Source organism: Panthera onca, chromosome C1, assembly GCF_046562875.1.
Source record: "Panthera onca isolate mPanOnc1 chromosome C1, mPanOnc1 haplotype 2, whole genome shotgun sequence".
Lineage (NCBI taxonomy): Eukaryota > Metazoa > Chordata > Mammalia > Carnivora > Felidae > Panthera > Panthera onca.
Genome location: NC_138346.1, coordinates 86236436 through 86260390, shown reverse-complemented (window position 1 = coordinate 86260390; position 23955 = coordinate 86236436). Strand labels below are relative to the sequence as shown.

General features: G+C 44.1%; 1 protein-coding gene and 1 long non-coding RNA gene across 26 annotated transcripts in view; one reads left to right on the top strand and one right to left on the bottom strand.

Moving 5' to 3' along the window:
* Positions 1-14303, bottom strand: part of ZEB2 (zinc finger E-box binding homeobox 2) — a 134984-nt gene extending 120681 nt beyond the window's left edge. The window contains exons 1-3 of one of the 5 annotated variants that reach the window (XM_078451309.2): positions 13897-14303; positions 12224-12376; positions 11182-11323 (exon numbers count right to left, since the gene is read on the bottom strand). In XM_078451309.2, the coding sequence (XP_078307435.1) occupies positions 11182-11254 (73 nt within the window). In that variant the 5' untranslated portion in view covers positions 11255-11323; positions 12224-12376; positions 13897-14303. Of the gene's footprint in view, positions 1-11181; positions 11324-11515; positions 11541-11562; positions 11726-12223; positions 12377-13896 lie in introns of those variants that run through there. The other 4 variants (XM_078451308.2, XM_060626191.3, XM_060626193.3 and 1 more) reach the window with 4 other exon arrangements.
* Positions 14304-14447: 144 nt separating this feature from the next.
* The window catches only part of LOC132673512 (uncharacterized), a 128184-nt gene continuing 118676 nt past the window's right edge, over positions 14448-23955 (top strand). For 11 of the 21 annotated variants that reach the window (XR_013557302.2, XR_013557312.1, XR_013557315.1 and 8 more), the window contains exons 1-2: positions 17801-18203; positions 20105-20158. This is a non-coding gene — a long non-coding RNA (uncharacterized LOC132673512). Of the gene's footprint in view, positions 15616-16346; positions 16453-17800; positions 18204-18333; positions 18430-18512; positions 18566-18588; positions 19429-20104; positions 20159-23955 lie in introns of those variants that run through there. The other 10 variants (XR_013557311.1, XR_013557317.1, XR_013557310.1 and 7 more) reach the window with 7 other exon arrangements.

The following is a 23955-nucleotide window of genomic DNA, read 5'->3' as shown; positions in this document are numbered from 1 at the left end:
TATTTGTGTATGTGTGCATGTGGAATGTGTGCATATGGGCTGTATGTAGTTTTCAAATTCCCATCAGCAGAGCAAAGGTGATGGGAAATCTTCAGAGGACAACCATTTTGTTTAGAGATTTTCCCCTTTTAATGGGTCTCTTTATTATGAAAACACAGCTTACTGAGTTCTTTATATATAAACCTCACCTCTTAAAACTGAGAAATCTCATGATGTGAAACACTTCCATTGATGTGCTTTGTGTCTAAAATAGAAAGTTAGGTACTTCCAAGAATAGGCAAATTGCAAAGTTTCTTTGATTACAGTTACTCAGATATATAAGACAATATAGATACAATTTAAACTAAGCAACAGTGAAGCCTGTACAGTACATTGCAGGTCACTTGGGCACTGAATTCCTTGAAATTTACTCTTCTGTTTAAGATAGAGGAAAAAATCTCAGATCTTAAATAGCATGATATCTTCCTCTGTTGATTTATTAGATTGTTCATTTATAGAAGGGAGTGTCTATCACCTGATCGGGAGTACCTTTCTTTCCTAGAGTTGATTATAAAAAGAAATACGAAATTATAGAAAGAACAAAAATCACCATATTGTCATATTAACAACCTAACTATTAGAGAGGAATCCATTACATTTTTTTTTTTAATGTAGAGTATGTTTTGACTTTTTGTCATGGGAAATCATTAATGACAATGACCTGTTCCCAAAAGAATGTACTTATTGACCTCCATCGCCTGAGATCATTTAAAAATGTTTCCACCTTATTGTTGTGACTTAAAAATACACCTTCATATATTTGCTTTTGTGATAAAGTTAGCTAAACTGACCAGTACTGCGTTTGTCATTTGCTTGGAAAAATATCTTCACGTAAGTGGGATTTAAAATTTTAATTTCAAGTTCAGAATTAGGTCTCCTCCAGTTTGAAGCAGAGTGTGTGTGGGTTTAGGTTGAAATAACACACAGCAACCCAGAAAGATGAATAACTGAAAACAGATTATATACAAGAGAACATGACATTTAAGCCCATGGATTACAGGAAAAGTGACCCGGGATCTTACTTTTATAGTAGTGTTTTGTTTTTTTTTTGTTTTTTTTTAAAGGAAAGGTAACTTAAATGTGCACACGAGCCCTTCAGTATTGTCTTTTCATTCTAACAGTTCCTTCAAATCTCAGCCCCTCAACTCAGCTTACTAACAGAACTAAGTTTGTAAAAAAAAAAAAAAAATCATAAATCATTATGACGATTACATTCCTCCACTGAAAAATGAAAGCAAAGTTCGGATCCTTCTCGAAATATTTGTTCCCCTTACATCCCTTACGTGTCCCCCCGATGCTTGCTCTTCCAAAGTCTGGTTTTCAGAAGAGCCCATATTAATTTCTAACCAAGACTCCAGCATCCACTGTAATGCACTGGGCTTTATTAGCTCTCAAATGTTCCTGGGTCACAAACACACAATATCAGATGAGACACTGACCATCTTCCTTCTCTCTTCAGCTCCTCTAACTTTCCTGTCAGGAGTCTGACAAAACACGCACAGTTACTGTTGCTGAGGGGAGACAAAGTTTAACTTCTGGGTTGGCAATCGGGGAATAATTCATGAGCAGATTTCTAGCAAATGATATGATTTGCTAAATTTTGGTCTTTGATTTATATTTATGTATTCCTGCTACTGTTAAGGTTTTGCCAACCTCAATTAGATCATGAATGAGATCATTTTAATTCAGCCCCCAAACTGTGACCTGACCATGGTCTGAAAGTGTTCAAAAAGTAATTTTAAGCCTCCCTTTGATTTGAAAAGGAATACTGCATGCTTGGTCGTTCATACAAATAACATAAAACTTAATTATTGGATGATTTGGCAAAGGACCTTCTTGCCAAACAACAGTCAATGCCAGCTACTGTGATGCTGGCTATGCCCGGGCCCCCGAGCACACAGCCCCCTGTATACAGCATTTGTTCATTGTGTCTCAGGGCAAGATGCTTTCAAATAGGATTCGTGGATCTGGGAGGCAGGGTGCAACTCGAAGGGTGTACCATATTTATAACTCCAGTTAAAAAATGCTGTCTCACCTAGAAGGGAAGTAGATCTGCGCTGTCAAATCACCAGGAGGCTGTGACAAAGGGAGCTTGCAGCCTGACACACGGTGTAACAACATAGCAAACACCTTTAATCCTGTCATGTCTCATACCCTTTACTTTCTCACACATTTGTGGCTGCTTGAACGTTGACACCTACACTCTTTTTCGAAACTAAATAAGGCAATCTTATTTAAGCCCAAATGCAACACCTGTAAAGTTATTCTTGTGCCCAGCAAAAAATAACCATTAACTCCTTCCTCTTATAAATGCCTCTCTGCTTGCCTTGGCAAGTCTCATGTTGGTAACAGTCGGCCTGAGGCCCTGACTCTGAGGTTCACATGACCTTCCGAGCTCCGAAAGATAGGCAACACTTCCCCCTAGAAAAGATGCGAGGGCTGCGATAGTGTCACTGTCCCAACTGGCCTCTTACAGCTTTTTGAGCTGAAGCCCCTTTCTTCATCACAAACTTCTGGTGTCTTTTATAGTAAGGAGAGAGGCCCCAGCTGCTTCATTCCCTCTAGCTACCATAGTCTAATATTTTAAAAGCTGGAAATGAAAATAGCTTTTCTAAAGATATTTCCTGGAATTTTTAATGTGCTGCCTTGATTCCTTTTTTTTTTCTTGCCAATTATAAACCACCATTTGGAGGGCTTATGAGCAATGTAAGTCCACCTCATCTAATTAAACCACATTGTTTTAAAAGCTTGAACAGTTTTCATGTCTACAAGACTTGTCTGAATATTAAACTGCTAGAACCAGAATTCTGAGTGTCTTTGGAGAGCCAGGATTTTATCTGCTGAGTGCAAAGGGCCAGGCACTCAAAGAGTTAAGGAGTGTTCCCGCATTGCTGGGTAGGTTAATATCACAGCTGCCTGGTAAAGCATTATCCCGGTACCTCACTTAACAAAAGCCTCCTTTTGCAAACAGACTCCCACTTTCCCCCCAAGTGTCCAAAGGTGTTTACTGAAGTAAATCTGCCTAAATCCTTCATTGCTTGGGTCATGGGGGTGGATAGGAGGGGTGGAAGGTGTAGGGATAATCTCTTTTTGTAAATTCTGTAAACCTTCTGGGAAAAAGAAAAAAAAAATCAGGAATCTCTGTCACATGCTCATGTACAACTTCTAATATCTCTGCTAGTTTTGCTCTTATAAGTGAAATCCGCACCGTGGCTATAAGAACAGCCCCCATTTCCAATTATTCACTCGAAGCGATTGCACTTCTAAACTTGCGTGTGTGCGCGTGTGCGCGTGCGCGCACGCGCATTATGTACTTAATCTATCTGTTGAAAAACTGTTGGTATCTAAAACTGGTTTCAGAAAGAAAAAAAAAAAAAAAGACAAGGCAGTTTAGAAGCAAGATAATGTAGCTGAAAAGTTGTCACGAGAGCTTTCTGCTCTTGCTGTGGTCTCGTTCCGATACCATTAACTGCATGTTACTTTTGCATGTTGAAAATGGAGGCAAATAACACAGTAAAACCTGACAGGTCCGCCTGCAAGGGTTTAAACAGTTCCCAGTAAGAAGGAGCCCTTGAGGCATAAACTTTCTCTCTCAGGAGAACGTGAATACCACCAACCCCTCCCTACAAATCTTGAAGCATCCAGTTTGAGATACAAAAAGGCTGTCATCTCACAAATGTTAAACATACTAAAAAAATCTGAAAAAAAAGTATGAAGAAGGTGTGAAAAACGTGGCACTTTACAGCCCTCAAAGCTTTTTAAAATAGAACAACTTTTCCCCCTAAAATTCTTTTCAGAGAATTTTTTTTTTTCCTTTTTGGCTCATTTGAGAGTTTCTTTCTTGGCTTTTTTCCCCTTTCATTTGAAAATATGAATTATCATAAAAAGTCAGGGGAAAAAATGGGAAAGTCTTTTCCAGTTTTCCTGAAGATTTATCAGCGTGTTCAGGCTGGGTGTAAGCACTTCTCCCTTTTTCTCTGGGCCAGACACCCATCCCTGAAACCAGAGCAGGGCCTTGGGAGACTTTATCCCTTCTCTCCTCCAGAGCAGCCTCCAGCTGCGCACCCACCCCACCCCCCCCCCCCCCCCAGTGCCCTTACCTCCCTGGTCTGATGGTAAACAATAAGTAAAGCCAAATAGTAGGCAGCACTCAAGATGGGAAGTCCACACACCTGACCCCAAGTCTAACAGGCTTCTGAGGGAGAATTTGATCCCTCTCTGACACTTTTTACCTCAAGTGTTGAGCGGGTGGCCATGAATAGTACAGACATGCCATCTTGTAACACTATATGCCTGTCAGGAGGGACAAGGCCTGGTCAAGCATCAACTATATAAGGCTGGTAACCAGGGAAAGCCCAACAAACAGCCACAAACACCTAAGTTATTTTACTCAGCTACTACCCTCGGCCTCTCTCCTCTTCTCTCTCCTCTCTCTCTCTCTCTCTCTCTTTCTTTTCATCTTGGCTTTCTGTGGCAGAATGCAAATGGAGCCTGCCGGCGGTGAAAGGGCTGAATTGTGATTAAGAAGAAGAAGAGCTCCTTTCTTTGTTCTCCCCTCAGGGGATGTTTACTGGGAGAGACACAGCGGATCAGATATGAAAGGCATTCAGGTCAGCATTGATGTGAGCGAAAGTGAAATCATACCTAAGGCATTCAAAAGACCGCCGTGTCAGGGGTTCAGCTAACGGTGCAGCTACTGTGCGTGTCTTCCCGGAGAGGCAAAAATCTTTTCACAGACTAGCGATTTTTTCTCCCTAATTTACTACAAAATTATTAAAGTTTCCCCACCCTATTTACCTCCTACCAGATGACACAAGAGTTAGTATTTTCTCTCCTTATGGACCACACGCGAAATCAGACCAACTTCTAATAACTGTATTACCTTAATGAACCAGCAAGGCACCATCTGAACTGTGAAATCTTTCCTTTTTTAAGCAGATGTATTCATGTGTGATACATATATGCATAATATGTAGGGGAGAACTGAATGAAGAGAAAAGCCAAAAACACACACATGGATGGCTTTTCCTCTCACTTTTCTCAGAGGAAACACAAGACAACACACACACACACACACACACACACACGCACACACACACACAGTATAAAAACAATACAGAACACCTTAAAACGAAATTCTTTATTTACTTTGTAACTACTAGTTACACTTTTCCTGAGAGTTTTCACTCTGACAGGACTGTCACCCAAGATAAAAGTGGCACATAGCTATTAAGGCAAAGACTTCCATAGAGTCTTCTGATTATTACTGCTTTCCTTTTTAAAAAATGCTTGATGAGATACTTGGATCTTACTTTTTAAAAGTTTACACTCCCCACAGCCCAAATAGTCATTCAATAGGTTTTCCAAGTGGTAAGCTGACGCTGTTGGTATAAACAGAGCTATGTAAATATACACAAAATTCACAAATCACAGCAAACATACAAATAATGGGGAGGTGCCTAGATGTTTCAAGGCTTAAAAATGAAAAGGAAAATCACATTTCATCTTCCGATTGCTAAAGAAAGAAAAGAAATTGGGAGGGGGGGAAGAGGACTATATTTATTGGTTTTAAATCATCCTTCCCTCTGCTCTGAATTATTTTTTTCAACCCTCACATCTTGGCGAAAAAGCATATTTGAGCTTATGTTAACATCTGCTTTTGTGGTGACATTTAATTCTGTATATTTTCAACTAGTGTTTCTGCATCACAGATTTTCCTCCTTTATTTCTTTGCTCTAAAAAGACAACCAAAGAGCAATCAAAAAGGTGTCTGACTTGGCCATTCAGACAATTGCCCCCTTGTGGGAATGCGGGAATGAATGGTACAGTGGACACCCCAGCACCATTGACGTTATAAACATGTAAATGAAACACATTAGGGCAGACAATCAATTGTCTGTGAGCATTGCAAACCTGCACTCCCTCTCTCTGTGACAGGCACAAAATAGTGTCTACCTTGGGAAGCCACGGTGCTGGAGAGGAAAAGGACAAAGAGTTCCCTTTCACACAGAAGAAAATGCACCTTAAAAGCCTTGGAAGAATGCAGATGACAAAAACTGTTGTAGGGAAAAGAATCTCCCACATCTTAGAATAAACGCGGCACTGCTAGAGAGCTGGCCACACCGTCCTTCCCTACCTTCAGGGTAGACATACATTTTCCAAAGGAAATATACTTAACACGGCATTAGGGGCTTCAAGAACCTCTTGGAATTTTCTTTACTTTGAGCAAATTAAGCCACCAAGGAGGGAAGCATCGCATACATGTGACATAGCAGTTTGGCAGGGAACTTTAATCTTGGCTTTATTCAAATCATATTCGGAAATAAATGCTTGAAGACATGAATTTGTTTTTATTTGGCAACAGAAGAACAATGTAAAGTTTAAAATCCTTAGCCCGCCCTTACCCCTGGTGGAGCGTCCCACTGTGGGTGCCAGCAGGCTAGTGGCTCTGCTACGAAAGCAGGCATGTTTCTGCCCCAGTGGACTTAGTTTTCCCAAACCGAAATAAAACAAATAGATCAGTCTAGATACATAGCCCCCAGTCCTGTGTGTGTGCAGCATGACGAAACTTGCACGGAGATCTCCACAGAGAGAAAAGGATGGAGATAGCTATCTTTGGAGTGCCCTCAGTACTGGTACCTGCCACACCAACTGCCTTTGAGTGCTTTGAGAATCAGCAAAACCAGTCTCCCTATAAACTCATCAACCCTGTGAAGCAAGCTACTTGCAAAAGATTTCCCTACTTGCAAAGATAACCAAGTTTGAAGCGATTGTAATCCGAGGGAAACTTCCCTGCCTCAGTGTGTACTAAGGGGCTCTGACTCCAGGCAGCCCCAGCCCAACTTCACCTCTCGGAGAGGACAGACAGGAGCCACATCCTTGAGAAGGGGCTCAATGCATTTCTTTCCCTTTTTACTTAAGCATCTCTGAAACGGAAGCAACTTCTCCGTCCTCCGCTGCCTCTAAGCATCACCACCAGCGCCTCCACTCCCTTTAAGGAAGTGGTAAGGAGAGAGGGCTTATCTTAAAAAAGGATAATCATTTCTGCTCATCTGATTGCTTCTCCCCTAGGGTCCAAAGCCCTGAAAACATCCAACTTTATCCCTTGTCTTTACCACTGGAAATCAGAGACCAGAGGCATTTGTAAATATCTCCCCCGCCCCCCCACACAATCCCCAACCCTTTAACTGAAAGTTTGAAGACAAATCAAATTTAACTTTTTTTTCTTTCCTTCTTTCTTCCATTTCCTTTCCCCCTCCACTCCTAATTCAGTTTTCATTTAAAAGACGGCTTCACTCCCTTCTCTGAAGCAAGCAGTTTCCAGATTTGATCTTTGTCACAACCTGCATGTGTATGTGCGATTTCTCAGAGGCTGATGCTGGAAGGCAGTGGGCTGGGGAGGCTGGCCCATCTTCCAGGCTCCTCAGGAGGCAGGAGGGAAGCCGGAGCATCCCCAGGAGCCGAAGCCCCAATCAGGGGCTAAAGCAACAAACTTTGCAAGTTACAACCCCGGCCGCGCCAGTGGTAGGCAACAGCCGGGCATCTCTCGCTCCAAGTGCTCATTTCTGTCTCCAAGGCTGTGTGGAGATAGTGGGGTATAATCAGGGGGATGGAAAAGGGGGGGAGCTGGGTTTCCCCCCTCCTCTCCAGCTTCAGTGAAAGTGTTACAAAGTGAGTCAGGCGACTGAAGATCATCTGACTGAACTTTCTTGAAACTGACACACATTCTTGTCTGCCGGCAACTTGCTTTTTGCCTCCTTCCCCTCACCCCTCTCCCCCTTTCCTCCTGCACATCTTATTTTCTGGGAAGAGATTTCATCCTTTCCATGTGGGGGAAAGGAGACTGTCAGCTATGGATTAATTTGGCCCTGGCACTGTCTTTGCCAAGCATCTTGCTGGCCTGAGAATCTTGAAGGCTGGATTTTAGATTCTTGTTTCTCTCTTTGCACATTTATTACCCTCAAACTGCCTCCTTCTCCTTTGCTTTTTAATAATTGTGTACAGCATCGTCTTCTAACTCACGTTCTTGACCAGCCTTTCAAACACACACACACACACACACACACACACACACACAATTGCTTTACATGTTTTTTCTTCTTGTTGCCTCCGTCTATATATACATTGTTGACTTCATTAAATTATATAAAGTGCCATTCTAGTTTCCTGGATGACCATCTTTTTTTTTTCCTTGCAGCTTCTTACTTCTGTGATTAGTATTGCCATTATTCCTTTCCAGGAATTTCTATATGATTTTGATAAGCATCATCATATTTAGTGTTATCAGCAAAGACACAAGCTCAAAAGTGACATCTTTTCCATGAATCCAGGAAAGAAGAAAAATCCACTCAGTTCAGATAAATCCTGGCAATTCCCAAAGGGAAAGGCATTGGATATGTGCTTGATGAGAAAGAAAATGAAAACGGGGGAAGAAAACTCTTCTACCTGCTTCTCTAAACCAGGGCATTTTGCTCAGTCAGACTAAACCCAAGGAAAAACACTGACAAGTAACTAATTCACAGCATGTTTTACACAGATTATTCGGAAAGAGAGACAGGTAGTAAAAGTTAGAGAAGCTGTAAGCAATGGAAGGCTTGCTGGTAAGTATGCAAGGTCTGAGACAAATGCCTCAAAATTTGCAATTCAACTTTCCATTTCGGAGTGTTGAGGCTTCTCCCAAGTTACTAGTTGGGCGGAGGGGATATGGTTGCAGTGTCCACAGCTGAGCACCTCCCTGGCACTCTGTTTCACCTGCGAAGCCCCCAGCAGGCCTTCCTCTCTGCCAACCCCCACCCCTCAGGGTTCCCAGGAAGCCTGGAGCCTTCTGTTTCCCCAGACCTGGGCTCTGGCCTGACCTCACTGCCGGGGCCAGGCTGGTCATCGGTGGCAAAATCCCGAAGGGGGTGGGAGGAGGCAGGAAAGCAGAAACAAACATTCTAAATAGTCTCTTCTGCAAAAGAACACTTCTGGGAACCTTGCTTTATATCTCATTCTCTTTTCTCTCAGAAAAAAAAAAAAAAAAAATGACTGTTTAACATAAGAAAAAAAAGCCTCCTTGACACAAAGCTTTTGTTATCCAGTTGATCAGCACCGTGCTTTAGATACTTGTAAGAGGGGGAAAAAAGCCCCACAACAGACATTGATTTTAGAAAATCAATAACCAACATTTAATAAAAGGAACAGAGGAAACACAAGAGAGGAGAGGGGGACATTAGGTATAATTTTAGTGTCTACTAAATTACCCAGAGATGGGGAAGGGGAGGTCTCCTGTGTAAGGACCACCTTAAATAATGCCAGATACCAGAATGAAGAAAAAAATTAAATTAAGAGAGAGAGAGACAGAGACAGAGACAGAGACAGAGAGGGAGAGGGAGAGGGAGAGGGAGAGGGAGAGGAAGAGGAGAGACTGACTTAAAAAGAGGCAGCCTGAACTGGATCTTGGGGAAGCAGCTCAGAATATATTATTGTACTTGTTTTTTTTTTTTTTTTTTTTTTGTAATACTAAGCCAAGCAAATAGATCAAAGGCAGCACAAAGGGAAAAGGCAGGATAACGTAACGAACAGTTTCTGACTAAAATTCCTCTATCACTCCCCCATATGGCTCGACACCTCCACCACAACAAGCAAAAGATACACACACACACACACACACACACACACACACACACACACCTAGAGAGGCAGAGACAGAGAGAGAAGCATCATTTGTCTCTAATCAAAATTCTCTCGTCTTTGTGTTTTCTCTCCCTCCAGCACCCCACACTGCGCCCCCGGCCGCCCCCTCCCTGCGCCGCGCAGCTCCGGGGCAGGCCGGGGGCGCGCACAATTGTCCTCTCTAGAGGAAAGTTGCTCCAAGTGGGCCGGGCGGTCCCCGAGAGGTGCGGGCTGCATTTGCGGGAGGCCGGAGGCCGGGCTGGCGCCGCGTCCCCACGTCCGGCTCCGGAGCGTCAGCGCGGCCCCGCGCCGGGTGATAAAGCTGAGATCGAAGGGAGCGAGAAGTTTCCTTTCCCAGTCTGAGCTGGCGCTAGTTCGCTTGTTTGTTTTGGGGGGTTGGTTTTTTTCTTTTCAAACTCAGTATCCTCTGTCAGCTACCCCCGGCACCCTCTCCGGTCCCCAGCTCTCTCCCCTCCCCCAGGCTCCTTCTGCGCTCTTGCCAATCACTTTTCTCTTTTATTCCCACGATTTTGTTCGGGGGTAATACCTAGGGGGTCGATCTCTCTCTCTCTCTCTCTCTCTCTCTCTCTCTCTCTCTCCCCCCTTCTCTTCATCCCTTCTTTGCCTTTCTCCAAGACGGACTTTATTAACAGCCACCCCTTTAATCTCCCACCTCTGGTCGGTGTGTCCCTCTCGCACCCCCATCTCCTTCCTCCTTCCTGACTCAGCTTGGATAACGGGCTCCTCCTGACCATGTAGAAAACTGCCCAGAAAAGTCTCCCTGCTCTCCGCGATTCCGCCAGTCCCCGGCGTGGGGCCAGAGCCCGCTGGAGAGGAACCACCCACCCCCGAGCCCGCGCCGACCCCGCCGGACCCCGCGCAGGGCCGGCCGGGTCCCTCCCACCCGAGGTCGGGGCGCGCCCGGCCGGGCCCCGCTGCCCGCGGACCGTTACTTGGCGTACGGAGAGGCGGCCGCGACACTCCGGCAAGAAACTTTAAGCCTCGCGGAGGCGCAGCCCCAGGCCCCCTCTCCCGCCCTCGCAGTTCCTCCGCCACCCCCGCCCCCCGCCCCGGGATCCTGCACGACCTGGCGCCCGGGCCCCCGCCCTGCCCTCGCCGGACGCTCCCGCAGCCCGGCCAGGGGACCCGGCGGACCGGGCGCCAGCGGAGCGAGAGGCGGAGGCAAAGGGAGGGCGGAGGCGGGGGCACGAGGGGGCGGCGGGGGTGGGGGCGCGGGGCCCCCGCCGGACCCCGGGGCTCGGAGCCCCCCGGCAACCCCGCGCTCACTTTGCCCGGCACTTCCCCAACTCCCCGGGTCCAGTCGCCGCGCGCGCCGGGCTGCGGCGCCGGCCACGGAGAGAGGCTCGCCCGCGAGCCCCGGGCGCCGCCGCCGCCGCCGCCTCGGCTCCCTTTCCCTTTCCCCCGCCTTCTCCCCGGGTCTCCAGCCGCGGAGTGGCCCGGAAAAGTTTGGTTCGGGCCGCTTCTTACCGTTTTTCCTCCTGGGATTGGCTTGTTTGCGCCTCTTGCACCGGGGGCCATCCGCCATGATCGGCTGCTTCATTGATAAGAGCGGATCAGATGGCAGTTCGCATGGACTCGGCGCCCTGCTTCGGCAGCACGCAGGCTCGATCTAGCAACCAAACACAGCGACAATGTGGGCATCGCCCGCGCCCATTGAAACGCGCGCGGGCCGCCCAGGGGAGCCGGGCCAGGGCCCCGGCGAGCACCCATCCGCGCCCCCCAACGCCAAAGCGAAACTTCGGCGGCCCCCTCCCCGCCCCCCACCCCCAGCCTTGGCCCCGAGGCGCTTTGTGTTTGTTACTGTTTGCTGTGTTGCACCCGCGAGGGGATCAGAGAGACAAGAATTACATCTTCAAAATGAGTCATAACTCCTGACCGTATGAGGGAATGCACACGGCGGTACAGTAAGGCTGCTTGACTCAGGGCTAGGCGGACCCTTTCCTCAGAAAAGTCCTCAGCCCGGCTCGGGAACTTGGGGTGAGGCGAGGCTTTCTTTCGCTCTCATCTTGTCTCACCCCCCCCCCCACCCCCCACAACCCCATTCCCCAGAGGAAACAAACAAACAAACAACGCGAAGCAGCCCCCGGATGAAGCACACTCGGGCAAATTGATAATAGTAATTATAGGAAGCCCACTCGCCCCGCGCCCCCTCCCCTCCCCTTTTGGAGTTTATCGAGGCACTGTCTCTGCCTCCCCCCAGTCCCCCGCCCCCAAATTAAGATTTCCCGTTTCACGCCGAAATAAGAAGTATAATTATAAGCCTCTTTGGACACCGTCGCTTCCCACCCCCCCCCACCTCCCCCCCCCCGCCACTTTGACAATATTTACTTAAGTATTTTTCCCCCACCTCATTCACACACATGCTCCCCCACACTGGTTCCCTTAAATAGTTCCAGTAGAATTTTTTTTTAATCCCCTCAAGAAAGGAAAGAGAAAGTCCAACCGCTACGGCAATACTTTTAAGCTCTACTAAATGATCGTATCCTTTCTGGCTTCGAAACTTTTGTACCTAAAAATCGAGAGAGGCGCTGCATTTTTTCAGCTGAAACTGTCAAAACTTGGAGAAGGGGAACCTCGGAGGCAGGCAGGAGAGGAGGAGAATCCCGAAAACTCGGTGGAGGTTGGGAAGATGCTGTGCCTCGAGGATTAGTTTAAACAGGGGCTATAAAAGATGTAACAGATGCAAACTGTAACACAAGGGCCATTAACCCTTTCTCTGCCGAGCACACTCAGTCCCCACGCCCCGCACCTATTGTCTCCCGTGCTAGAAGCTTTGCAGAAAACCTGGAAAGTGAGTATCAGTTTCCAGACATTCGCTGAGAGGGGAGGGGGGCAGAGAGAAGGGGAAGTGGATGATTTAGAAAGCACCTTGAATTCAACCTAGGCATAGGGAGTGACTTTTATGTTTGACACGTTTTGTCATTTCTTGGCGTTCTATTGATTTGAAATGGTTGGGGAAAATCCTGAAATAAGGGAACGGTCACACAAGTGTCTGGGATGAAACAGCTGGCCTGTCTGTATTCATGCTGAGACTTACACACGATTGCATATAAATACATGTTTAATAAAGTAAGCTGCTAGTTTTATGAGCGTGTGTGTATGTGTGTGTGTGTGTGTGAGAGAGAGAGAGAGAGAGAGAGAGAGAGGACATTTGTGCTGTAAACTTTATCTTTGCCTGTTATTTCTAACTCTGGAGTTAGTAATCTTGCCTTCATCATTATAGGGGGAGCATGTAAAATACATAAGTAGGTGGGAGATAAACACATTCATGTTAGCCGGGCTCATCACTGTTCCTGGGAACTTCTGTTATCTCTCTCGACTTTTCAGTGCCAAAGTATGGAATGGGATATGTGTGTGCATGTGTCTCCTGCTAAATCCATGTCTATATTACTCTGCCATTTAAAATACAATTTCAAAAGTTATCCTTAATTTTAAAACTCTGATATCCTGACAGCAGCTTTCTTCCCAGCTGTAGTGACCCCCCCCCCAACACACACACACTTTGGTAAACGACTCGAGTTCCATGAGGACTTTCACTTCTTTATTTATCATCACAGAAGTGAGGTGTTACTTCACATACATACACACACAAAGAATAAAATAAAGAAATGAAACTCGCTAAGCAGACAAAAACAGGCAACTTTCTGCTTAGAAAACAGCCTTCTCGGGTGGGAGAGGATGCACTGCCATATCTAAGAGAAAGACTTGCCCCTGAATTTGGTAGGTTTGTATCGATCAAGTTTTGTAATTATTCACAGGTATTTGCCAAGTTTTAATTGCTGAATACAATGAATTGGCACTAGATGCAAAAATAGAGCAGAATCTCTCCCCTTGAAGAGTTTTCATTCCACCATATAGTTCTCAATAAAACTTTTCCTAGGCTGGGTAGCAAAAGGCACCTTTGGTTACCTGAATGGACAGGTACAGGGCAAATTATTTGGGGGAGGAAAAAAGAAGAGAAAAGGAAAGAGAGAGTGCCGGAGAGCCAGAGAAATCAAAGAAGTCACTCTTGGGAAAAGCTTGCCATAAAGGAGCTAAACCCACCTGAAATTCCTGCCCACAGACACTCCTTCTCACTTCAGACTCACATCCCCACTTAAAAGGAGAAAAATCATAAAAGGAGGGTGGGGGATGACCATACCAAAAGGGAATAAAAAGAGAGAAAAGGGGAAAAAAACCTACCTGCGAAGTCTTGTTTGTAGTTTTGGCCAGAAATGGTGAGAAGAAAAAGCATGAAGAAGCCGCGAAGTGTGGGGGAGAAAAAGGTGGAAGCGAAGAAACAGCTCCCGGAGCAAACTGTACAAAACCTCGCCAAGAGTGTCGGGAGGCAGGACCGTTATTCCTGCGGAGCAGGTTAGAACTGATCTCTTTCGGCCACTCCAGGAAACACAAACCTGGGGACGGACTGACGTGTTACGCCTCTTCTAATGACATTTTTTTCTTTTTCTTTTCTGTAGGAGAGAGAGGAGAGACCCTGAAACACGCGCCACCTATCTTTGTGGGGAGGGATAATTGAAGCGCCCTGAGCGTGAGCATCATGTGAAAACGTGATCGCCAAGTTTCTCTCTGGGAAAGGATCTGGGATAGATTATACCTTGAAGTCTCCGCAAACGCTTTAGTGGAAGAAATGAAATTCCACCTCCCTCCCTTCCTCTCTCCCTCCCTCTCGCCTCCCTCCCTCCCTCCCTCCCTCTCTTCTCCACGCCCCCCCCCCCCCCCCCCCCCCCGTCAAGCCTTTGGCATCATTATCCTCATCACTAAATCCTACAGAGTACAGGGCGGAAAACGGTGCACACCATTCACAGAACTGGAGAACTCTAAGGGGCGAAAGTTAAAGGGAAAGATCCCGGGTCCTTAATCCAGATCGCCTCTTCTTATACAGATATTTCTAATGGCCAGATTTGAGATGCACATTAAGTTGTGTGGATTTCTCAGCACGTCTTCTGGAACTAAATTCTTTGCCCTTTTTCTTCTTTTATTTTATTTTTTTTTCTTTTTAGATGGCAGAGCCAGAAAAAAAAAATGCTGCATGTGAACTACATCTTAGGGTGTGTGTGCTGGGGTGTGTGTATGATGAATTTCTGGATTGGATCTCAATGGTAAAAAGTAGTTTGGCATTTTTAAAAAGGGTCTCTAAGTAAATTAACATAGAGTGCTGGGTTGACTGATCTCTGAATCTCTCCACATCTCACGGAGACCTCACTACAAAGTGAGGGAGTGTGTGTAGGAGGAAAAGGAGAAAGGCCATAGAGGGACTTAGCAGGGAAGGAAGAGTATGATATTAAACGGCATGGGGTCTAAGTTTTGGAGTATATATTTTTCTGATATTGCAATTAAAGTAAAATTAAAAAGAAAAGACTCCACCTTTGCTCTGAAGGGATTGGTTATGTAAATATGGAAGGGATTTCCTGGAGAATACAGCTTTCTACTGTATGGTTAATTAAATAATCACTCAAAAGCTTCCAACGTGACGCTTCTGTCGTAATCCAATCAGGTTACATAGGTCCTAAACAAGAAAGATATTTTCCACATCTGGAAGTCAGCAATTTAGCAAGTACTGCACATTATTAACCGATTCAGAGCCCACTTCCCAGGGGAATTTTTTTTGAAGTTTAAGTGTTCTTAACCAATGCTCTGCTGTTTTGTTAATCAAAAAGCTGGTTTACACTGCACGTAATTGGAACTAATATAGAAGTAAATAAAGACAGCCAAATTTGAGGATGCTGAGCACAGGCATTTATCGGAAAAGGAAGAAATCTCTTAGCCTCCAATGGTTCAGGCTCAATTTCTTAAAGAACTGTGAGACTTTTTTTTTTTTTTTCTTAAGAGTGAAAGTGCTTGAGAACCTCAGAGCACAAAATAAACTTCCAGTCCCAACAGCCTTTGGACTTCCTTGCAAAGGTAAAGGTGGAGGTGTCAGGAGGATTAAACCACCTCACCACCAGTTTTTCTGCTTTAATATTGTTCAGTGTCACAGCCCTCTGTTTTCCATCTGATGAAATCTGAAACAAATAATACCCTGATCCAACACTAGACTTTTACTTATATTAAGATAAACTGCTTTGAATTGTGCTTTGAATGTGTGCCTAAAGCAAGACTTTGAATGCAGGAGTCACTTGCAATTGCACGCAGAGGAGGGAAAAGCTACCACTTGGGTTGCCACATCCATAGTCCCAGAGGTGCAAGTCTTTCTATTTTGCATATTTGGGGGGAGGGAAATAACCATCTAGCATGACCACAGCCACTTCTTACTTTAAGATGAAAAAAAGTAAATTTTCACAGTTGTTTACAGAATCATCTCTTTCTTAACTTGATTCTTTATTACAATGAGAATAGCTACGTAAATTAATTTTCTCCCCCACACCATTACAGATAATTTACCTACAGAAGAGGAGCATTCAACATCATCATTCTAAAAGTGAATTGTAAAAAAAGACAATTAATGATTTCCTATATGGGTTAGAAATATTTAAAATTTTAGTTTTACATTGCTTTTAATAGTACATATTTATATTAAATATATGTCTGACTTATCAAGTTCCTCCCCTGAGATTTAGCTGTATTATTAATGTCCTTTTTCTTCCTCTTCCCACTTCCCCCTCCTTTTTATTAAAAAAAAAAATGGAATCCAGCTTTCTCTAGAAGTTTGCTCTTCAGCCTCTCCTCTCCCATTCCTGTGGAAGAAGGATCCCACTGCAAAGGAGTGATTCCAGGCAAGACCCCACTGCTGGAGCCCAGGTAGTCCTTGGAGGGTTACAGTCTCAGACACACACTCACAGGCAAAAACCTCAGGTCAAAGGATCTAAGAGAAGGGCTAACAAATCACTTGTCTTTATTATGTATATTAGTGTCAGGTTACTTAGGATCTGACTTAAAAAAAAAAAAGACTGAAGTATTTCCATTAAAAACACCTAATCATCTGATTACTCTGGGCTCAGTAATTGTTCAAGTGGCAGGAGGCAGCCCCAACACTTAGCACTGGGAGTTCCGACTTTCAAGTATTTGGTTTGGGGTAAAAAAGCAATCTTTCAGGTTCCCATTAAGGTGTATGTTGGGATGAGGGCAAGGGAAGGGTCTCAGCGAGGGGTGAGCGCGCGGGCAGGTTGCCCCCCGCCCCTGCCTGGCACGCCCCTGGCACTCCCCTCCTCATTTGACCGAGAGTTCCCACCGACGCACTGGCGGGGAGACGGGAGGAAGCCGAATATAAATTTGTTCCGAACACTCCCTGAGTCCGAAGGCCAGGTCGGGGACAATGGTGATCGTGGGATCAGCGGGATGCAGGAGGGCTGGGCGCAGGGAAAAGTCGAGAGAGGACTGGTGCTTTCGTCTCCTCACACAGCAAAACAAGTCCTGCAAATGAATCGTTCCTTCCCGATCTTTCTTCCCCATTAATAATCCATTTCGAGATTAGCGCAGACGAAGGGGATTAAAACAACAGATACATGTAAATATGAAATGATATTGCAATCGACACTGGAGGGAGGAAAAACAATTCTTTAGGGTTTCTTTGAGTAAAATAAACTGCCTCCCTCAGGATTCCCTCCACCCAGTCAGGGTAAGAAGATGCACTTTTGTTTTCCAATTTCCTTCAGCCAGGACCTGGTGACGGTCCCCCTCTTCACCTCACAGTCTGTCAATTTCCTCAACTTTCACAGCAGATTCCACCCCCCCCCCCAACCCCCCAAGCCCCCAGCTCCGCTTGCCGGCCCAGAAGCCCAAAGAGATACAATGTTTCTGCCCTTGAACACACAGGCTGTAGAAGGAATTCGAATTTGGCCACAGCTAATGATTTTTTTTTTTTTTAAAGCAAATTCTGTTTATTTTGTACCATGTGGAGAAAATTTAAAAAAAGGAAACTATTCTCGCTTTGAAAACGGAATTGATCTTTCATCTAGAGGAATTATTTCAACCCTGGGTTGTTACGCAGGAGGTGGGCAACTTCTTTTAGAGTTGCAAGCAAAGGGTGATAAAGGAGACCCCTGGATTGGGGTGTGTGTGGAGGAGGTGGGGGGGGGCGGCAGGGGTCCAAGCCAAGCCAAACGGTTTTCTCACGTGCAAACTTGCAATCCAATCCATTCGGAGTTGAGCCTAGGATAGGAGGGGAAAATCTATTAAAAAAAAAAAAAAATCAGGAGCATCTCTCAGAGAAACCCTTTTCAACAAAATCAAGGACCAGAGAACCTCAGACCGACCCTAACGTTCCTGCTCTGAGGCCCGCGGGCTATGGAATCACGCACGTCACCTGGCCCCAGCAGGGCGGCCAGCTGAGGGGGTTCTTTTTATTTTATTTTCCTTTATTTTTTGAAGTTAAGGCTGAATCTCGGCTTCAGTGCTTTTGCCAACGTCTCCACTGACAGGAACCAGCAAACTTCAGGACTCAAATGAGCGTCTTAATTTATTGATGCAAAACAGGTCTGATTGTCGCCCCCAATTCTCGGCGCGCTCGGTCCCCCACGCCCCCAGCTTCGGTCCCTCCATTTGATCTCAGGGTAAGGCCCCGCCGAACGGGCGGAGGAGCACGTGGGGGGGAGGGGAGGGTCGGTCCCCGCCCGCCCTCCCCCGGACCTGTCCCCGCCCGCGAACCCCGCGACCCCCGCCCCGCCGCCGGGTCAGCTGACCTGGGTCGCTAGCTAGCTTGCTCCCCGCCCGCCGCCCCGTTTCCGGTCCCCGGGGTCCGCGAGCTGCGCAAGGAGCGGGAGCGGCCGCAGCCGGGAGGTGATGCTGGGGGCTGATTACCATGAGAAAGGCTGTGCCTGGAAAAGCCTCCTCCACGCGACTGTCAATCTCTCTAAGGGAGGGGGGGGGGGCGGGGACGGAAAGGGGCCCTGTAGGAGTCACCAGAAAACTTGGAGTAAGTTGGATGCGACGCAGGCCCGAGGAGGTGGCTTTCGCCTCAACTTGGAAGGCTGTGGCGTTAAGGGCGCGGACGCCAGCAGCCTCGCCAGGGAATTAAAAACTCAAAACCCTTCCTTTCCTCCCTCCTTCTTGCCCTCCTGTCAGCCCTCCCAGCCCTTTATCCTTATTTTCTTGAAATTCTTTCCCAATTGCATTTCCTACGTTCTCTTTTCTTTTGATCTGATTATCTTCCTTTTGCCATCTCTTGTTTTGTTTCTTAGCATCCCCTCCTCTCTCGCTCTGATTCTTTTGTGCCTCCTTTAAGGGTCCAGATTTATCATTTAGTTTTGAAAACACAGTGTTTAATATGTAATTAATCTACCAGCGGGAGGTCAGGGACGCCTTAACTAAAATAACTCCCTGGGTCATCAAGTTCACCAGGTGTCAGTGCCAAGTAAATCATAATCATAATCATAAATATAAATCAATAGCTTAGTAATCAAATGGTTTCTTATTCTGAATTGTATCAGCTCAAACTGACTTTTTAAAAGATACAACCTTCCTGGAAAAATTAATAAAATAGTTGACACAGGGAAATTATTGACAATTAAAACTGTGAAAAATTTTCATTTACAGTGATATTTTAGCAGTGCTTAATGGACTTTAGGAGTTATAATAGGTAATTTAAGGAAACTTAAACTGTGCTTTATCTTTTAATGTCTATTCACAAAGTGTAAAAAATTCCCAAGGCACTCTCCTCCCCACTCTCCTCTCTCCACTTCGGAGAGAAACATCATGTTTATTTTGTACTTGCTAAACACATTCACAACTTGAGTTGTTGGGTTGGTTTCTTGGCCAGGTTGACCCCTTCCCTGGCAGGTGAGTGAGCATGGGGCCGTGTAGGTCATGAATGTGGCTATGTTTTTTGTTTTCCTTATTTTTTTTTGCTTTTTGTTCATTTTGAGCACATTTGTTGTTACTTATTAAAATTCAGAGTTTGCACTTGTTTACAATTTGTTTACTTTGTTGCATTTTTAAAACTTGTTAGAAGTCAATTGAACATGTATATTAAGCCCCTTTTTAGGCCAAGAAAAATGAAGATGCATTAGAAAGATGCCTTTTATGCTTCATAATTATTAATTGACATTTTATGATGAATAATTAATCATTTGAATAATTTTGGTATCTCTGATCTGAACACATATTTGCATATCTAATGCTTGATTTTAACTGTGTTTTTTTAAAAAGAATTCATTCTCTCAGGACAAAGAAACAAAGTAACATTCTAATGTAAAATTTCTCTTTAACATTTGTGTAAGTTCATTGAATTGTATTATTCTTTCTAGATATCCATAAAACTTCTTAACAATTTGTAAACCACTTATGTAGCAATCACATACAAACATGTGACAAAACTACAATTAATTAGGAAAAACAATGCCCTATGTAAAATCAATTCACTGTCCTCCCCAAATGCAGAGATGTGCACTAATTATGCACCATATTTTCATACTGGGATTTGATCATTGAACTTCTCGGTTGTCTATTTATACAGGTCAAAAGTGGATCATTGAGGCAGTTGACAAATAATTAAGACGTGGTACTTAAGGTAATTTTACATTATTTTTTTTTACTTATTAGTATGTGCACTGGTGTAAAGTTATTTCAAAATGATCACGCAAATATATCCCTGGAATTTGTATACCCCTGTGTCAGTTGAAGTTCAAAGTATCTATTTTGGATACTAACAGTGCAGATGATTACCTGTATGATTACAGGCAATTTTCTCTAAATTTGTCTGCTTATCAACAATGTGGGTACATTAATAGTGTTCATTCCTTAGGGCTTTTATTGGGAATTCAATGAAGTAATACATGAAACGTCATTATGGTGTAGCTTTATTGTTATAATGAAAAATTGAAAAAATAATGTGGAACATACAGATCAATTAAAGACAGTATAAATTAATTTTGACTACCAAAAACAACTATTTAACTTTTAGTATCATTCATAATTTTCCTATTGAGAGATGAGTACTATGTCATTAAAGTGAAGAAATAAAATGGAAAACATCATAAGATTTATGGCTGGTTTATGATTCTTTAGACCTGTTCAAAGGATGTGTAGCCACAGACGTGAGAATAAATACAGTATTTCTTTATTATGTTAGTTCAGCAGTTAATTTATTGTATTCAAGATGGTCATAATTTGGTTATAAATATCAGACTTCTTTTAATCCAAGTGTTTAAGCTTGAAGTTTCTCGTGTTCTTTAGTAACACGAGTAATACTGTCTTTGAGTGTAAGGGTTAAATGTGCAAAAGCTCAGAAGCGGTCTTGAGTAAGAATTGTGAGAAAAAAAAAAAAAGGCAAACTTACAAATTTGGAGACCAGGAATTTGGCTGTCAGACCGTTATTTGCTGTCAGACCATTCGTAATGAACTGAACATTCCCTTTTGGAATTGTAGTTATCCTGGGGTTTGTGCTAATTCCAAGTACCTATAGTGGGGGAGAAAATCAGTTTATTAAATGGAAAATGAAATTCCCTAGCCTCTTAAATATCCACAAGGCCAGATTTTCTTTTTGATGCAAAAGCTGAAAAATCAATGCAAATGCTAAGGGGAAAAAAAACTATTGCGATTTTTAATCCCAACACTGATGGCTTTTTGTTGTTGTTGTTTTCTCTGACTCCTCAAAACACTGAAAGTGTCCCTTAATTGTTTCCTGTCTCTAAGGACCCATTCCATGCTCCTCATAGGTCAAAGCCACCAAAAGGGCCATTTGGACATCAGACTAGGGGCTCAGAGTGACCTGTACCTTTTACTTTTTCCCTTTTTGAAGGGAAATGGGACCAGCAATTGTTTGTACCTACAGATTGTCTGGTGACCTGGAAATAGCTTCATACTGCTTTGTGGTCTTCGTTAATAGTCCTTATTCTGTTAAGAGGTCAAAGTTATAAACTTTGTACTCTACTCAGTTCTAATGTACTATTTGGGGGTGATTTTTTTTTTTTCAGTTATTTCAGATACTTAAATGTAAAAACCTTCTTCTCAAAAATGATCTTCTTCATGATAATCACAACTATGAAATGGTAATAGCTAAGGAAAAAAACCCAAACCTGCTTCTCTATGCCTGGCAGTTTTAGATGTGACCTAGAGAGAATTGATGACTTTCTCTAGAATTTAAGTGTCTGGTTCTGTGTGGACCTTTGAATGTGTCAGGTCCATCTTCGTGGCCAAGGCCAGGCACATCTCACTCAGTATCATCTCACCTTTCGAGATATACTTCTGAACCGCTTGTGCCCACCCACCCTGCGCCCTGCATTATGATCGACTTCCAATCTTCCTGGATGAGTGGGTTAGTCCTTGTGTTTCCACGTATGGCTTATTTTGCCTTTTGGACCTAATGCTTCGGCTCATTTTTCTAGTTACAACATTGGCTCAAGTCAAACACTCAGGTCAAATGCTTTCTCTAGCTTTGTTGTCTGTTGCTTCACAGTTCAGTTCGGTCTTCTCTCCAGGACCCCCAGCTCAGGGAAAGCTCCCATGCGTGGGTCCCTTCTGGCTTACCCTGACCCCAGTGTTGCGCCGAAGCACAGGACAAGTCAGTGATGAAGATCATGAATAGTTTTTATTTTCTGTACAATTTCTTTTGTCACTTGTTGAGTGCAAACTGAACATCAATGTATTTGACACTAGCTTCTTTATATTCTCCTCAATGATAGCATATTATAAAGGCAAAGATACAAATGTTGAAATTAGATGAATTGGATTTGATTTCATGCATTTTGTGTACTAATTATATATTGAGAACAAGATATTAAACCCCTGTGAACCTCATTTTAAAAATGAGCAAAAGAGGGGCACCTGGCTGGCTTGGTCAGTAGAGCAGGTGACTCTTGATCTCGGGGTTGTGAGTTCGAGCCTCATGTTGGGCATAGAGATCAATTAAGAAAAATAAAAAGAGCAAAAGAACACTTAGATTTAAGCTAGTTGTGGTGAAAAAAAAATAACAATATATGTAAAATGTCTGATTCAGGACAGGCATATCAGTACATAGGAAAATCTGGGACCTATCAATACATAGGAATTCCTGGGTAGCTCAGTCTGTTGAGTGACTTCTGATAGTGGCTCAGGTCACGATCTTGCGGTCATGGGTTTGAGCCCCACATTGGGCTCTGTGCTGAGCTGCTGAATGCAGAGCCTGCTTGGGATTCTCTCTCTCCCTCTCTCTCTGACCCTCCCCCACATGTGCACACATTCTCTCTCTCGAAATAAAACAAACATTTAAAAAATACATAGGAGTTTTTTCCCATGAATTACCTGAAAAACATGAAGTTAAGTTATAAAAAAGTAGAGTAGATGTAGCATATGCTTAATTATTATTATAATTATTTTATTGTTATTTAATTGTTTTAACTATCTTATGATTTACTAGGAATTATTTAACTGGTTCTTTCATTGTACAGAAATCAATGGTCACTGATAACAAAGTTAGAAAACTACCATGGAATTTCTCAATTTGTAGTGGGAAAGGTCAGGTGTTCATGATAATAAACATCACGATACTAGCCCCTGAGACTCCATTTTTCACATGGCCATTTGTCATTGTAAGGAAAAATATTTTCCCACCTCATTCTCTCCGTATGACCTGGCATGGGAGGAAGTAGTCTTGTAGCCAGTTTAGCATGGCCAGGAAGTATCAGAGATCCTATTTGTGCTAGGTAAAAAGAAGAGGCTCTTAACACCGTCCAAAGCTCTTTACTGACCCTCACCCAAACTTCGGAAGATTGAAGGGATTGCGGAGTGGGTAGAAGGGATGTAATAGCACTGAGAAATTTTCCTGCAATATCTTCTTCCCATCCCCCCCAGTCAAGTGCTGAAACATCTACCTAAAAAAATGAAAATAAAAGTAAGACTACGTATGTAGCGCAGACATTGCTTCACTCTCCTGCCTGTAAATCTGGGAGTAGGGTTGTGTCAGCAGGCCCTGGCATGATCTACTGTGTATGTGACTTTTCTACCCCATGCCCTAGAAAGGAGGGCGTCAGGGGAGGACTGGGCCGTGGACACAGGGACAGAGCATATTTTTCTAGTGGTTCTACTACTGTGCAAACGAGGCTTCTTTCTCTCTCTCTGGAACTGACTTTGACACACACACACACACACACACACACACACACACACACACACACAGTCTGTTCCTATTAGGTTTTTCCTTGGCCATTGTGGAACCGTAAGTATGGCTCCTGTGGCAAAGGGGTATTTTTTCTGGGTTGAGGGAAGCTGGTATTTCTATTGTTCTTGGCACATGGCTAGTACCCTTCTAGACAAGAGGGACAGAACAAAACTGAATGTTCACAGAAAATTCTTGGCCTTTCAAAACAAGAAGGAAAAATTAAAACCTCA